The 14,983-nt window shown below is 40.9% G+C and overlaps 1 protein-coding gene across 8 annotated transcripts in view; it reads right to left on the bottom strand.

Moving 5' to 3' along the window:
* The window catches only part of LOC124612405 (ribosome-binding protein 1), a 351,088-nt gene that overhangs the window by 119,781 nt on the left and 216,324 nt on the right, over nt 1–14,983 (bottom strand). For all 8 annotated transcript variants that reach the window (XM_047140591.1, XM_047140592.1, XM_047140593.1 and 5 more), the window contains one exon: nt 1,569–1,719. In XM_047140591.1, the coding sequence (XP_046996547.1) occupies nt 1,569–1,719 (151 nt within the window). The remainder of the gene's footprint in view (nt 1–1,568; nt 1,720–14,983) is intronic.

Genomic DNA, 14,983 nt, shown 5'->3' with positions numbered 1-14,983 from the left:
AACGACTGGAAAAAAGCGAGAGTCATTCCTGTATTTAAGAAAGACCGCAAGACAGATCCACACAAGTATAGACCTGTATCGTTGTCATCAATTTGTTGTAGAATTATGGAACGTTTTATGCTCAAGAATTATGATATGATTGGAAAAGGAGCATCTTTAGAACAACCAACATTAATTCCACAAACGGCACTCAGGTTGACGCTGTGTTCCTTGATTTCAGTAAGGTATTTGACACTGTCCCATATTGCCATGTAATGAAAAAAGTACAAGCTGACGGAGTATCGGAGCAGATATAATTGCTTCATAAACAACAATGTAGGAAAAGACAGACTGACACACACACACACACACACACACACACACACACACACACACACACACACACACACCAAGCAAGCCCATGTCAAGCACACACGACTGGTAATTCCTACATGTCGAGCTGGAATTGCTCATGAAGTCAGGTAAGCTAAAATTATTGTGTCTGATACATTTGTATAAAATGTAATTCTTAGCTGTTACAACTGAAACAGCCTAGGATTAGGTTTTATACAGCACTGTCATTGTATAAGACAAAATAATTTTAGTTCATCTGTGTTTACGGAGCAATTGTATAAACATATGATTGGAGTTGATTTGAAGATCATATATACATGACCTATCATTGTACAGCTTTCCCTCCTGTGAAGATGGTTCTCTCACTGAAACCGGTAGAGGCTATAGGTGTATTTGTACAGATGATGGCTCAGACATGTGGAAAGGTAGTTGTGCAGAGCAGGTCCAACTGAAGTACAGAACTGATAAACAACTTTTCAGCTTTAAGGAACATGAAACATTCAGACAAAAAGATACGATAAAGAAACAGGAAGTCAGTAAGGAAGTACCTTTTTTCCTGTCCTGTGTTTGTGCTTATCTCCTCATGAAGTACTCTCAGCTACTGAGTGCTAATATTTTCAGCCGCTGTGTCAAATTATTTTTCATTCATCCTCATTAATCAGTAATTGTTAAGTAAATGGTTTGAAATTTTCACTTTTTCCACAGGTTTAACGCATGTAATGACACTTCACACGAAAAGTTACAGAACAGTAGGCATATTCTGCAACTTACGTGTTGTAGACATAGAGCATATACAATAACATCCACACAACAGTTTGTGGTCTTTAAGAGCACCAATGAAAGTGATCCACAAATCTTATTGTCTTCCTCACATGCACTAATATATCTGCACTTTTTTTTGATTACTGCTTAACTTTTGGCCTCTTTTTAATAAAAATTAATTATTTCAAAGTCTTCATAATTACTGAATACGTGGTAAAATTTTCTTATTCGAACAAACTTCAAGAGAGGGTATCTACAGTTAGTAACATTTCTTTTTGGAAAATAGCTTTTACAACACAGCTTCTAATGACTGCTACATTTGCTAAAACCATTCCATGAACATGACAGTGGATTTTCACCAAAACAAACTGATAATGCTGGTGCCCACCAAAAACAAAAAGTGTCAGCTAAACACTGATGATCATTTCATGCATCTATTTGTTTTAATAAAACATTGTGTGTAGAGTACTTACATCATTTTTACTTCTTTGATGTTCTAATTCATCTTTCAGTCTACTAACATCTGTTTTAAAATTAATAATTTCTAGATTTAACTTTTCCAGAAGTGAAGTTTTTTCTTTTAATTCACTGCTCAATTTAATGAGTTCTATGTTTTGGTATGATCTGAAACAAACAAATTATTAAAAGTTAAAATATTATTCATATGTGACTTGAATTTGAATCTAAAACACCAGTGTCGGTAATGTTCATCACTGGACTAAGTAACACAAAAGTGTTAAGTCTCCAACTCACTCAGATGACAGTTGCACAGCTCTTAGTCCAAATATCACCGAACTCTACAATACCAAGTTATGTTTTCAAAATTACAATAATCAACCTGAACACCACTGAGATATAAGAACAAAACATGAAGCAGTGTGCATTTGGTTTCCAGTTGTTATTCTCCTTAGCACTGAATTACATATGAACAATAACTTTACTGGAAACAAGTAGAGATGCATCCCCCTACATTGAAAAAAAAACTGGAATCTACAGTTTTTATTTGGTTTCTGTGGTTCTTTTTTCTTTTTCAAAACATAAGATGTCCAATACTGTACATTTCATTCTTTCCTAATCTACTGAACATATGTCCAACCAGCAAATGAGATACAAAATGTCAGTGGCCAATCACACCAAATGGGGAAATAAAAGACCAAAAATTGCAAATATTACGTTTTTCGTGGAAGATCTATGTTGCTGATGATCACTGAAACAATGGACTCCAAACACAAGCTTTTGAACAGCCATTGAAAAGAGTGGCACAATAGATAGCAACCGTTTCCTGGGTTATAATAGAAAACTATTTCTGTAGAGTCAGATGATAAATAACCAACAGTGGGCACCAAGATTAACAAGAATTCAAATCATACTGTGTGTGTGTGTGTGTGTGTGTGTGTGTGTGTGTGTGTGTGTGTGTGTGTATTTTTTAAAATTTCTTTTTCTTAAGGCCACTTAATGACATGGTAATCAGTGCAAATGATCTAGCAGAAGGATTTGCAATAATGTACAGAGCTTTCTGGGAGTATGTTGCAAATGCTGATCATCCAAATTAGGTATTCTTGTGCTGCTTCGAAGTTAAAGCTACAGGGTTCCCTCAATGTATACATTTACATATTGCTTGGAGATGGTAAACAATGGGAATGCACTGCCTAGGTAAGGCTCATGCCTCAGCAGTGAGCAGCCAGCCAGCTCATGGTGAGGAGTGATAAGGGAAGGGTAGGGAAGCAAAGGGGAGGGGAATCAGAATCGTAACCAGACAGCTCGGCACGAGAAACAATTTTCGATAAGTCTATTCTATGGCCACTAATGTTAGTTCTTTGGAGACATCTACTTTGATATCTACGGATTCACTGCAGATAGCACGGTCACATTATCTGATGAAGCAGTTCTGAAAACATTTTCCAAAAAATGTGTCGTGAGCAGCTAGATCGACAGCCCACACACAATGGAAATAGTTTGGATCACATTGTTACAAACGGCCCTGACCTTATCAACACTGTCAGCAATGTCATCAAAGTGATGGATATGAAAGTTAATAAATCCATCAAGGAGGCTAGGAGAGTATTTTCACAAAAAGAAAAGATAAGCAGTTCTAAGCATCCCACTTAGACAATGAATGGAAATCATTTATCTTCAGTATGACAAATATAAATGAATTATAGGCAAAGTTTAAATTGAATGTAGATCATGCTCTGGGGAAGTATGTGCCAAGGAAGTGGATTAAGGATGGAAAAGATCCACCGTGGTTCAATAATAAAATATGGAATATGCTGAGGAAGCAAAGGCTGTTGCACTCTCAGTTTAAAAAAGAACAGGCAAATAACAACAGGCAAAAGTTAGTAGAAATTCGTGCACGAGTAAAAAGATTGATGCATGAAACATACATCTTCCACCACCAAACTGTAGGAAGCGATTTCTGCAAGAACCTGAAAAAAAATCATGGTCCTACACAAAATCGGTAAGCAGATCGACAGCTTGCATACAGTCGATTGTTGGGCTGCCAAGGGAGGGGAAAGCAGAAGAAAAGTTTTAAATTTCATATTTAAGAAATCATTCATGCCAGAGGATCATAGAAACACAGTCATTCGACCATCACACAGACTCCTGTATGGAAGACACAATAACAGGCATGGAAAAAAAGTTGAACAATTAAGTTGCCACATGTGGATGGAATCCCAGTTCAGTTTTATAGAGAGAACTCTATGGCATTGGCCCCTTAATTATCTTGTATTTATTGCAAATCTCTCACCCTGTGCAAAGTTCCAAACAACAGGAAAAAGACACTAGTGACTGTATAAATGAAAGGTAAAAGCAGACCTACAAAATTACAAATCAATCTCCCTAACATGAGTTTGCTGCAGAATACATGAACATGTCCTCAGCTCAAACATAAAAATATTCGAGACAGAAAAGCTTCTGGCTATAAATCAGCACAGATTAGAAAGCATTGCTCGTGTGAATCTCAGCTAGGTTCCCAGATATGTGAGTGGCTCTCTTCAGAAATAGAATCCAGTATGTTGTCTTCGATGGCGAGTGTTCATCAAAAACAAGGGAATTGCGAGAAGCATACCAAGGAAGTGTGACAGGACTGCTATTATTTTCTATATACATAAATGATCTGGTGGCCAAGGTGAGCATCATCACTGAGAATTGTAGGTCCCCCTTAATGGGTCAGGTGTGCAGTAGATACCAGAGCCAGCTACACACTGTGTGTGAAATGCACACATGAGTTCCTTTAAATTAGATGACTCTCCATCCACTCCAAATAACAATTATCTGTAGGAAACATGGCAGTGTCAGTGTAAAAAAACCCCACAGGTGAGGTGGTTAACTGCCAAAATACTCAACATCAAAGTTTTCTGGGCATGGTACCATGTCGTAATGTTTAAAACTACTCTTTTTAAAACTACTACTGCTGCATAAAAACTAACGTTTTGGCCACAGTTGCAGTGGCCTCCTTCTGGGTCTACTGGCGCATTCTAGCTATGCAGTGTCCCTTATATTTTGTTTTTACTGTTCATTGCACATCCCATTATGTCACAATGTTAAAACATAGCTTGTTTCATTGGTCACTTAAGGAAGAAGAAGAAGGAACTTTATTTTAATAGGTTATAGAGGAGGAGGGAGAACGTAACCTCTGTTGTCTATTGGCTATTGTGTTATGCGGCACGATTGGTGGTCACCGTCGAATGAGAAGTTGGCTGCTGTTTACAAAATGCTAGACGTCCTTCAAGAGTATGTCCCGCCAGACATATGCGACCTAGTCAAGTTGTGCCCGACTTCAATGTACTTCAAATGGCAAGGAAAATACTACGAGCAGACAGACAGCATAGCAATGGGGTCTCCCCTATCTCCACTGGCAGCCGACCTATTCGTGGAAGCCTTCGAAGCAATGGCCCTCGGTTCAGCTCCTTTATGTCCACGTTGCTGGTTTAGAAATGTGGACGACATGTTCGCTATAGTACCTCACGGTGAAATGGAGCTACACAAGTTTCACGAATATTTGAACAACATGCACGGGAAGATACAGTTCACACTCGAATTAGAGAAGAATGGTGCAACTCCACTTCTAGACGTCAAAGTATGCAGGACAGCGGAGGGCACACTGGGGCACAGAGTATATTGCAAGCCTACACTTACAGACGGGTATCTGCACGCCCAATCCTACCACCACCCAGCGCAAAACAACTCTGTCATCTGTTCTTTGGCAATCCGTGTGCAGTACCTAAGTGATGCTCAAAGCAACACCAGAGCTTAAAAGGCTACGCACAACGTTTCTATTCAATGGCTACAGCCGTAAGTCGATTGACACAGCCTTGTCGATGAAACCAATTAAGAAATACAAGCAAGAAATAGACAAACTGCAGCCAACAGTGTGCTTACCTTACATGAACGATGTTACTGACTGAATAGGCAAACACCTTCACCAGGTTTGGGTGCAGCCTGTCTTTTATAGTAGTCGCAGGATACAGGAAGTGCTAGGCTCCACTAAGGACAAGGTAGATGCATTAGACACTGCAGGCGTGTACAAGGTGGAATGCGAATGTGGAGGGACATACATCAGCGAGACTGGCAGGCCAATAGCAATGCACATTTGGGAACACAAGTGTTATATTCGTCTAGGGCAACACAGCAAATCTGCAGTGGCAGAACATTAGCAAGATTGTGGAAAAGAAATAAAATTCAGCAAAGCCTGTGTGTTGGCCAAGCAGCCAGTTATGATGGAACGCAACATCAGAGATGCCATAGAAATACTTAAATGTCCTAATAACATGAATAGAGAGGATGGACTCAGGCTTGCCCCATCTTGGCTGCTAGGAATCAGAGCCCAAGAGATGGCACTGTCAACACGAGGCATGAGAACTACCAGCGAGTAACTGCCGCCGTGTGGCTGACTTCTAGCATTTGGTAAACAGCAGCCAACTTCTCATTCGACGGTGACCACCAGTCATGGCACATAACACAACAGCCAATAGACAACAGAGGTTACGTTCTCCCTCCTCCTCCTCCTCCTCCTCCTCCTCCTCCTCCTCTATAGCCTATTAAATAAAGTTCCTTCTTCTTCTTCTTCTTCTTCCTCCTCCTCCTTAAATGACCAATGAAACAAACTATCTTTTAACATTGTGTAATAATGGCATGTGCAATGAACAGTAGAAACAGAATATAAGGGACACTGCATACCTATAATGCACCAATAGATCCAGAAGAGTGCCGCGGCAACTGTGGCCAAAATGTTGGTTTTTATCCAGCAGGAGTAGTTTTATACATTATGACACGGTACCATACTCAGACAACTTTTATGTCGACTGACTGGCCGCGGAAGCCTACGCAATTATATTGCCAAAATATTCACAATGATGCACCAGAGCTTACAGTGCTCCTGAAAAGCAGTGAAGCTCACGTAATATTATGTAGAGCAAGCTGGTTGATACATGAAATCTATAGTAGTGAGATTTTTGGGGAAAATTTAAGTGTACATCAAAAAGATAGGCACATGGGAAATGGTGTAGTTGCTGCATTAGACAAGAAACTTAAATCCACTGAGCTAGAAATTGAAGCTGCATATTCAGTTTTATAGAGAGGACTCTGCGGCATTGGCCCCTTACTTATATTGTATTTATTGCAAATCTCTCACCCTGTGCAAAGTTGCAAGCTGTTCAGCTAGCAAGCTGTTCAGCTAGCAAGCTGTTCAGCTAGCAAGCTGTTCAGCTAGCAAGCTGTTCAGCTAGCAAGCTGTTCAGCTAGCAAGCTGTTCAGCTAGCAAGCTGTTCAGCTAGCAAGCTGTTCAGCTAGCAAGCTGTTCAGCTAGCAAGCTGTTCAGCTAGCAAGCTGTTCAGCTAGCAAGCTGTTCAGCTAGCAAGCTGTTCAGCTAGCAAGCTGTTCAGCTAGCAAGCTGTTCAGCTAGCAAGCTGTTCAGCTAGCAAGCTGTTCAGCTAGCAAGCTGTTCAGCTAGCAAGCTGTTCAGCTAGCAAGCTGTTCAGCTAGCAAGCTGTTCAGCTAGCAAGCTGTTCAGCTAGCAAGCTGTTCAGCTAGCAAGCTGTTCAGCTAGCAAGCTGTTCAGCTAGCAAGCTGTTCAGCTAGCAAGATAAAATATCACTAGCGTCATATCTCAATGAGGAACTTGAAATTATCAGCACAAAGCAGGAGCATGTAAGGAACCTACAGCTCAAGTTTAAAAGAATAGTTGATCAAGCACTGGATAGGTACGTACCCAGTACAGCAGTTCATAATGGGAGGGAACCTAGATGGTACACAATCAATGTAAAGAAACAGATTACTGCACAACAGGTGTAAAACAAAGCATAGGGCTACAGATAGAGAGATGTTGAATGAAATGTGTTTGGTTGTCACGAGTGGAATGAGTGCAGCCTGCAATGCCTACTGTTGCAGAACATTGTCAGATGAACTATCACAAAACCCAAAGAAATTCTGCTCATATGTATAGGTTGTTAGTGGCACCAAAGTTAATGTCCAGTCCCTAGCGAATGAGAAGGAACTCAAATTAAGGGTAGAAAAGCAAAAGTCCTTCAAATGTTCGTTTACAAACAAAAGCTCATGAGTATTTCCCCAATTTGATCCTTGTACCACTGAAAAGATGAACAATATAAATATTAACTAAAATCATTACAACTGAACAAAGTTACTGGACCAGTGGAATCCCTATAAGATTCTATACTGAATTTGCGGCTGAGTTAGCCCCTCTTCCAGCTATAATCAATCACAGATTCCTCAGGGAGGGGAGGAAACCACGTCCAATCTTGGAAAAAAGCTGTCTGCAAGAACGGTAGTAGAAGTGAATCACAAAAACTGCCATCCAATATCCTTGACATTGATTTGTTGTAGAATATTAGAACATGTTCTGAGCTCAAAGGTAATGAGATATCTTGAACACAATGACCACCCTCAATGCCAACCAGTATGGATTCCGGAAACATCTACCATGGAAAACCCAACTTGCATTTTTCTCACATGACATACTGCAAGCTTTGAATCAAGGCAGTCAGGAAGATATAAGTATGTCTTGATTTTCAAAAAGCATTATACTCAGCACCACACTTCTGCTTACTGTCAAAAGTACAATCAGATGAGGTATCAAGTGAAATTTGTGGCTGGATTGAGGACTTTTTGGCAGGGAGGACACAGCATGTTATCTTGGACGGAGAGTAATTGTCAAATGTAGAGGTAACTTCGGATGTGCCCATGTAAGTGTGTTGGGACCCTTGCTGTTCTTGTTGTATATTAATGACCCTGCAGGCAATACTAACAGTACTGTCCGGATGTTTGTAGAGGATGCAGTTATCTAGAATGAAGTACTATCTGAAAGAAGCTGCATAAATATTCAATCTGGTCTTCCCAATATTTCAGAGTAGTGCAGAGATTAGCAGTTTACTTTAAATGTTCTGAAACCTAAAATTTTGCACTTCATGAAACAAAAGAATGTAGTATCCTATGACTATAATATTGCTGAATCACCAATCAAATTTACCAACTCATACAAATATCTGTGTGTAACAATTCATAGTGATATGAAATGGAATGATCACATAGGCTCAATTGTGGGCAAAAGAGGTGGTAGACTTCAGTTTATTGGTAAAATACTGGGGATGTACACTCAGTCCAAAAAAGAGATTGCTCACAAATCACTCGTGCAGTTGGTCTTATAATGTAGCTCGAGTGTGTTAGATCCATACCAAATATGATTAACAGGAGATATTGAATGCATACAGAGAAGGGCAACTCAAATGGTCACAGATGTGGTTGATCCATTGGATAATGCCACAGAGATACTAAAGAAACTTAACTGGAAGACACTGTAAGAAGTAAACTATCCTGAGAAAATCTATTAATGAAGTTTCATGAACTGGATTTAAATGATGACTCTAGGAATATACTACAACCCCCTACTGATCGCTCACATACAGATAGTAGTAGTAGTAGTAGTAGTAGTAGTAGTAGTAGCAGTAGCTTTATTCATCCGTAGATCTCGTTTTACAAAGATATACGACATGTCAAAGTATTTACAAATCTAATAGAGGGAAACATTCCACGTGGGAAAAATATATCTAAAAACAAAGATTCTGTAACTTACCAAAAGAAAGCGTTGGTACGTTGATAGAAACAATAACACACACACACAAATTTCAAGCTTTCGCAACCCACGGTTGCTTCATCAGGAAAGAGAGAAGGAAAGGGAAAGACAAAAGGATGTGGGTTTTAAGGGAGAGGGTAAGGAGTCATTCCAATCCCAGGAGCGGAAAGACTTACCTTAGGGGGGAAAAAGGACAGGTATACACTCGCGCACGCGCACACACACACATATACATCCGCACATGTACAGACACAGGCAGACATATGTAAATGCAAAGATATTGGGCAGAGATGTCAGTCACGGCAGACGTACAGATGCAAAGATGTTGTTTAATGACAGGTGAGGTACGAGCGGCAGCAACTTGAAATTAGCGGAGGTTGAGGCCTGGTGGGTAACGGGAAGAGAGAATATATTGAAGGGCAAGTTCCCATCTCCGGAGTTCTGATAGGGTGGTTGCTGTGGGAAGTATCCAGATAACCCGGATGGTGTAACACTGTGCCAAGATGTGCTGGCCGTGCACCAAGGCATGTTTAGCCACAGAGTGATCCTCATTACCAACAAACACTGTCTGCCTGTGTCCGTTCATGCCTTCATCCTAGCCAGATTATGCTCCCATATTTTATTTACTCAGGCTTGTCTGACATTTGGCATTACCGCCAAAGGCCTCACACTTGAAAGTTCCCATCTCTGGCTGTAACCCTTCTTTCCATCAGTCCCTATACCAGTTCCAAACTGAACAATCCATAGCCCTCACCCGCCTAATCCTTCACCTACACATCAACTCAGCCAATGAACACACCCGTCAACTCCTATCCTTAATAAAAGTCCTCAATCTTTCCTCTCCCACATCCACACTGGCTGTTCAGAGCATCCTCCTACAGGCCAACCGCAAATTAGAACAGCATGCCACCCTTCACCTCAAGAAACTATCCAATCTCCTGGTTTCCCACCTCCGGAAAGGCAACTCACTCACCGTACACAACCTTTCCAACAAACGTCAACCTCCTCTCATTGCATACAGACCCAGTCTCTTCCATCTACTCAATCTCCCACTTCCAGCTCCACTCCCCCCAAAACCACAAAATTCTATTCAACACAATCTGGAACCACAACACCCCAATTCAGTAGTTAACCTTTCCTCCAAACCTCTCTCCCAATCCGAAACCTCTGTCCTATCCAAAGGCCTCACCTTCAGCCCTACTCCCAGATTCAACCAAACAGCCCTCGTCAAAGATTTACTGTCCTACACTCGTATTCTCTGCTGGAAATATCACTTTGCCATGAAGCAAAATAATCCTAATCCTACTCCTAATGATCCACCTCCCCTAGACACTATCCAAATTGAACCCTGTCTGGAACAGTTCCGTCCTCTGTCACAGCAGGACCCACCTCCTCTTCCTCAAAATCACCCTCTCCAAACCTTCCAGGAATTGCTCACTTCCAGCCTTGCCTCTCAATCTTTCTTGGAAAACTTAATCCTACTCCCAACATAACCACATCTGAAGCCCAGGCTATCTGTGATCTGAAGGCTGACCGATCCATCGTTATTCTTCTGCCTGACAAGGGTTCCACGACCGTGGTACTTGATCATCGGGAGTATGTGGCTGAGGGACTGCGTCAGCTTTCAGACAACACTACATACAAAGTTTGCCAAGGTAATCCCATTCCTGATGTCCAGGCGGAGCTTCAAGGAATCCTCAGAACCTTAGGCCCCCTACAAAACCTTTCACCTGACTCCATCAACCTCCTGACCCCACCGAAACTGCGTACCCCTACCTCCTAATTGTTGTTGTTGTCTACTTCCTAAAATTCACAAACCCAAACGTTCCGGCCACCCCATTGTAGCTGGTTACCAAGCCCCCACAGAATGTATCTCTGCCTACGTAGATCAACACCTTCAACCCATTACATGCAGTCTCCCATCCTTCAAAGACACCAACCACTTTCTCGAACGCCTGGAATCCTTACCCAATCTGTTACCCCCAGAAACCATCCTTGTAACCATTGATGCCACTTCCTTATACACAAATATCCTGCACGTCCAGGGTCTTGCTGCGATGGAGCACTTCCTTTCACACCGATCACCTGCTACCCTACCTAAAACCTCTTTCCTCATTACCTTAGCCAGCTTCATCCTAACTCACAACCTCTTCACTTTTGAAGGCCAGACATACCAACAATTAAAGGGAACAGCCATGGGTACCAGGATGGCCTCCTCGTACGCCAACCTATTTATGGGTCGCTTAGAGGAAGCCTTCTTTGTTAGCCAAGTCTGCCAAAGTTGGGTACAGATTTATTGATGACATCTTCATGATCTGGACTCACAGTGAAGAAGAACTCCAGAATTTCCTCTCCAACCTCAACTACTTTGGTTCCATCAGATTCACCTGGTCCTACTCCAAATCCCATGCCACTTTCCTTGACATTGACCTCCACCTGTCCAATGGCCAGCTTCACACATCCGTCCACATCAAACTCACTAACAAGCAACAGTACCTCCATTATGACAGCTGCCACCCATTCCATATCAAACGGTCCCTTCCCTAACGCTTAGGTCTTCGTGGCAGATGAATCTGCTCCAGTCCTGAGTCCCTGAACCATAACACCAATAACCTGAAAACAGCTTTCGCATCTCGCAACTACCTACCCAACCTGGTACAGAAGCAAATAACCAGAGCCACTTCCTCATCCCTTCAAACCCAGAACCTCCCACAGAAGAACCCCAAAAGTGCCCCACTTGTGACAGGATACTTTCCGGGACTGGATCAGACTCTGAATGTGGCTCTCCAGCAGGGATACGACTTCCTCAAATCCTGCCTGAAATGAGATCCATCCTTCATGAAATTCTCCCCACTCCACCAAGAGTGTCTTTCCGCCGTCCACCTAACCTTCGTAGCCTCTTGGTTCATCCCTATGAAATCCCCAAACCACCTTCCCTGCCCTCTGGCTCCTACTCATGTAACCGCCCATGGTGTAAAACCTGTCCTATGCACCCTCCCACCACCATCTACTCCTGTCTTGTAACCCGAAAGGTGTACACAATCAAAGGCAGAGCCACGTGTGAAAGCACCCACATGATTTAGCAACTGACATGCCTACACTGTGAAGCCTTCTATGTGGGAATGACCGGCAACAAACTGCCCATTCGCATGAATGGACACAGGCAGACAGTGTTTGTTGGTAATGAGGATCACCCTGTGGCTAAACATGCCTTGGTGCACGGCCAGCACATCTTGGCACAGTGTAACACCGTCCGGGTTATCTGGATACTTCCCACTGACGCCACCCTATCAGAACTCCGGAGATGGGAACTTGCCCTTCAGTATATTCTCTCTTCCCGTAACCCACCAGGCCTCAACCTCCGCTAATTTCAAATTGCTGCCGCTTGTACCTCACCTGTCATTCAACAACATCTTTGCCTCTGTACTTCCGCCTCGACTGACATCTCTGCCCAACGTCTTTGCATTTACATATGTCTGCCTGTGTGTGTATATGTGCGGATGGATATGAGTGTGTGTGTGAGTGTATACCTGTCCTTTTTTCCCCCCTATGGTAAGTCTTTCTGCTCCCGGGATTGGAATGACTCCTTACCCTCTCCCTTAAAACCCACATCCTTTTGTCTTTCCCTTTGCTTCCCTCTTTCCTGATGAAGCAACCTTGGGTTGCGAAAGCATGAAATTTATTTGTATGTGTGTGTGTGTGTGTGTGTGTGTGTGTGTGTGTGTGTGTGTGTGTGTTTTATTGCCCCTATCAACATACCAACGCTTTCTCGTTTGCTAAGTTACAGCATCTTTGTTTTTTGTTTTTTTTTATATTTTTTATGTATATATTTTCCCACGTGGAATGTTTCCCACTATTATATTCATATTTACAAATTTAGACCAATTTAAAATAAACTAATTCATATACACATATATTACCAGACTTCTAGTTAGAGACGATCATTAGATTTACTCCTGGTGTACAATACTTTTTTTTACATATAACTTATTACTTATTAAATAATGTAATGCCATATTGTTCACTTTCATAAAACTTCACTCACTACACACACACACACACACACACACACGTGATCTCTGGGCCATTTGCTGTATCATAACTTCCTATTTGCTATCCTGAAAAACTGAGTCAGCATTCCCCCATAATGAGTGAGATGTTGAGCTCAAAACGAGGAAGAGTGTTAGAACTGTGCTATGCATAGCTTGGGGGTAAGTATTTCTAGAAAGGAAAAAAAAACATAATGTGAAGGTTTTATGTGGAATGTTGGATATTTTATAATCATCATTTTTTTGTATAACTTTTTTATCAAACCCCTACTCTGTTTTAGCTACGTAATTCTTCAATGTATAAAATGTATTACATAAGAGGTACTTTTTAGCTGCCTTTTGAAATATGTGTATTTTTGCAATTTCTTTAATCTCTTTTGGTAATTTATTGTACAGTTTTATTCTGTTTTGAGTTTTATGTTTATTTTTTCTTGGTAAATGTAAGTTGAGTCTATCTCTAGTTGCATGGTGATGGACAGAGCTGTTTGTGGAGTAATTACCAACGTTATTTTTGATGGGTACAACTGACTGGTCAATGTATTCCCATGGAGCAGTTAGAATCTCCAGTGTTCTGAACAGATCTTTACAATGAGCTCGACTAGTATTTTTGGTTACTATTCTTATGGCTCTTTTCTGGAGTTTGAAAATTGTGTTCATATTTTGTGCATTTGTTCCCCATAAAAGAATGCCTCAGCTAAGAATTGAGTGTACAGAGGAATAATATGTAACTAAAAGGCACTGCATGTTACACGCTGATGACAGGATTGTAAGGGCATAACATGCTGAAGACATTCTGTTTGCAAGTACCTTTGTGTGCTCACACCACTTCAACTGAGAATCAATATTCATTCGAAGAAATTTTGCATTTGTTACACAGTCTATAGAGGTGCCACCTTCATTTAATTTAACATCGTCACTTTTTTCTCTTCAAACTGAAATTCATGGCATTAGTTTTCTTTATGTTCAATGTCACTTTATTACTTATTGACCAATCATAAACTTCCTTGAAAGTTTCATTTGCTTTCTCGGCAAGGAGTTCTCTTGTTTTCTCAGTGACTATAACATTGCTATCATGAGCAAAGAGGATTTTTCACCGTGAGTAACACTACTGGGAAAGTCATTGATGTATGTCAGGAACAGTATTGGTCCTCATATGCTACCTTGCGGAGCCCCTATATTAATGTATTTTGGTTCTGATAAGTGTTTTACTAAATGTTTGGATCTATTTGAAGTATATGTTATCTCTACTCTTTGTACCCTAACTGTTAGGTATGATCGAAACCAGTCATTAACTACCCCTCTTAATCCTAAAGCTTCTAATTTATTTAATAGAATCTTGTGGTCGACTGTATCAAACGCCTTAGAAAGATCCAAAAATATGCCTGTGACACACATCTTTATCAAGGGCATCAAGTACAACTTTTGTGAATTCTACTATGACTGACTCCGTATTTTTACCACTTCAGAAACCAAACTGTGATTCACTTAAAAGATTGTATTTAGTCAGGTAATTCACTAATCTGTCTTTCATTATTGCTTCTATTATTTTTGAGAATGCTGACAGCAGGGAAATAGGCTTGCAATTTTCTATGTCTTCCGAATTACCTTTCTTAAGCAAAGATACAACTCTTGCCTGCTTTAACTGCTCTGCAAATGTCCCTGATGTGAAGGATTAATTTATTATATTTATTAAGGGGCCTTGTATAATCCCTATGCATTGTTTCAGTACACACAATGGTACTTCATCTAA

Source organism: Schistocerca americana, chromosome 4 (assembly GCF_021461395.2).
Source record: "Schistocerca americana isolate TAMUIC-IGC-003095 chromosome 4, iqSchAmer2.1, whole genome shotgun sequence".
Lineage (NCBI taxonomy): Eukaryota > Metazoa > Arthropoda > Insecta > Orthoptera > Acrididae > Schistocerca > Schistocerca americana.
Note: the sequence above shows the minus strand (reverse complement) of the source record. Positions and strands in the feature narration are given on the sequence as shown.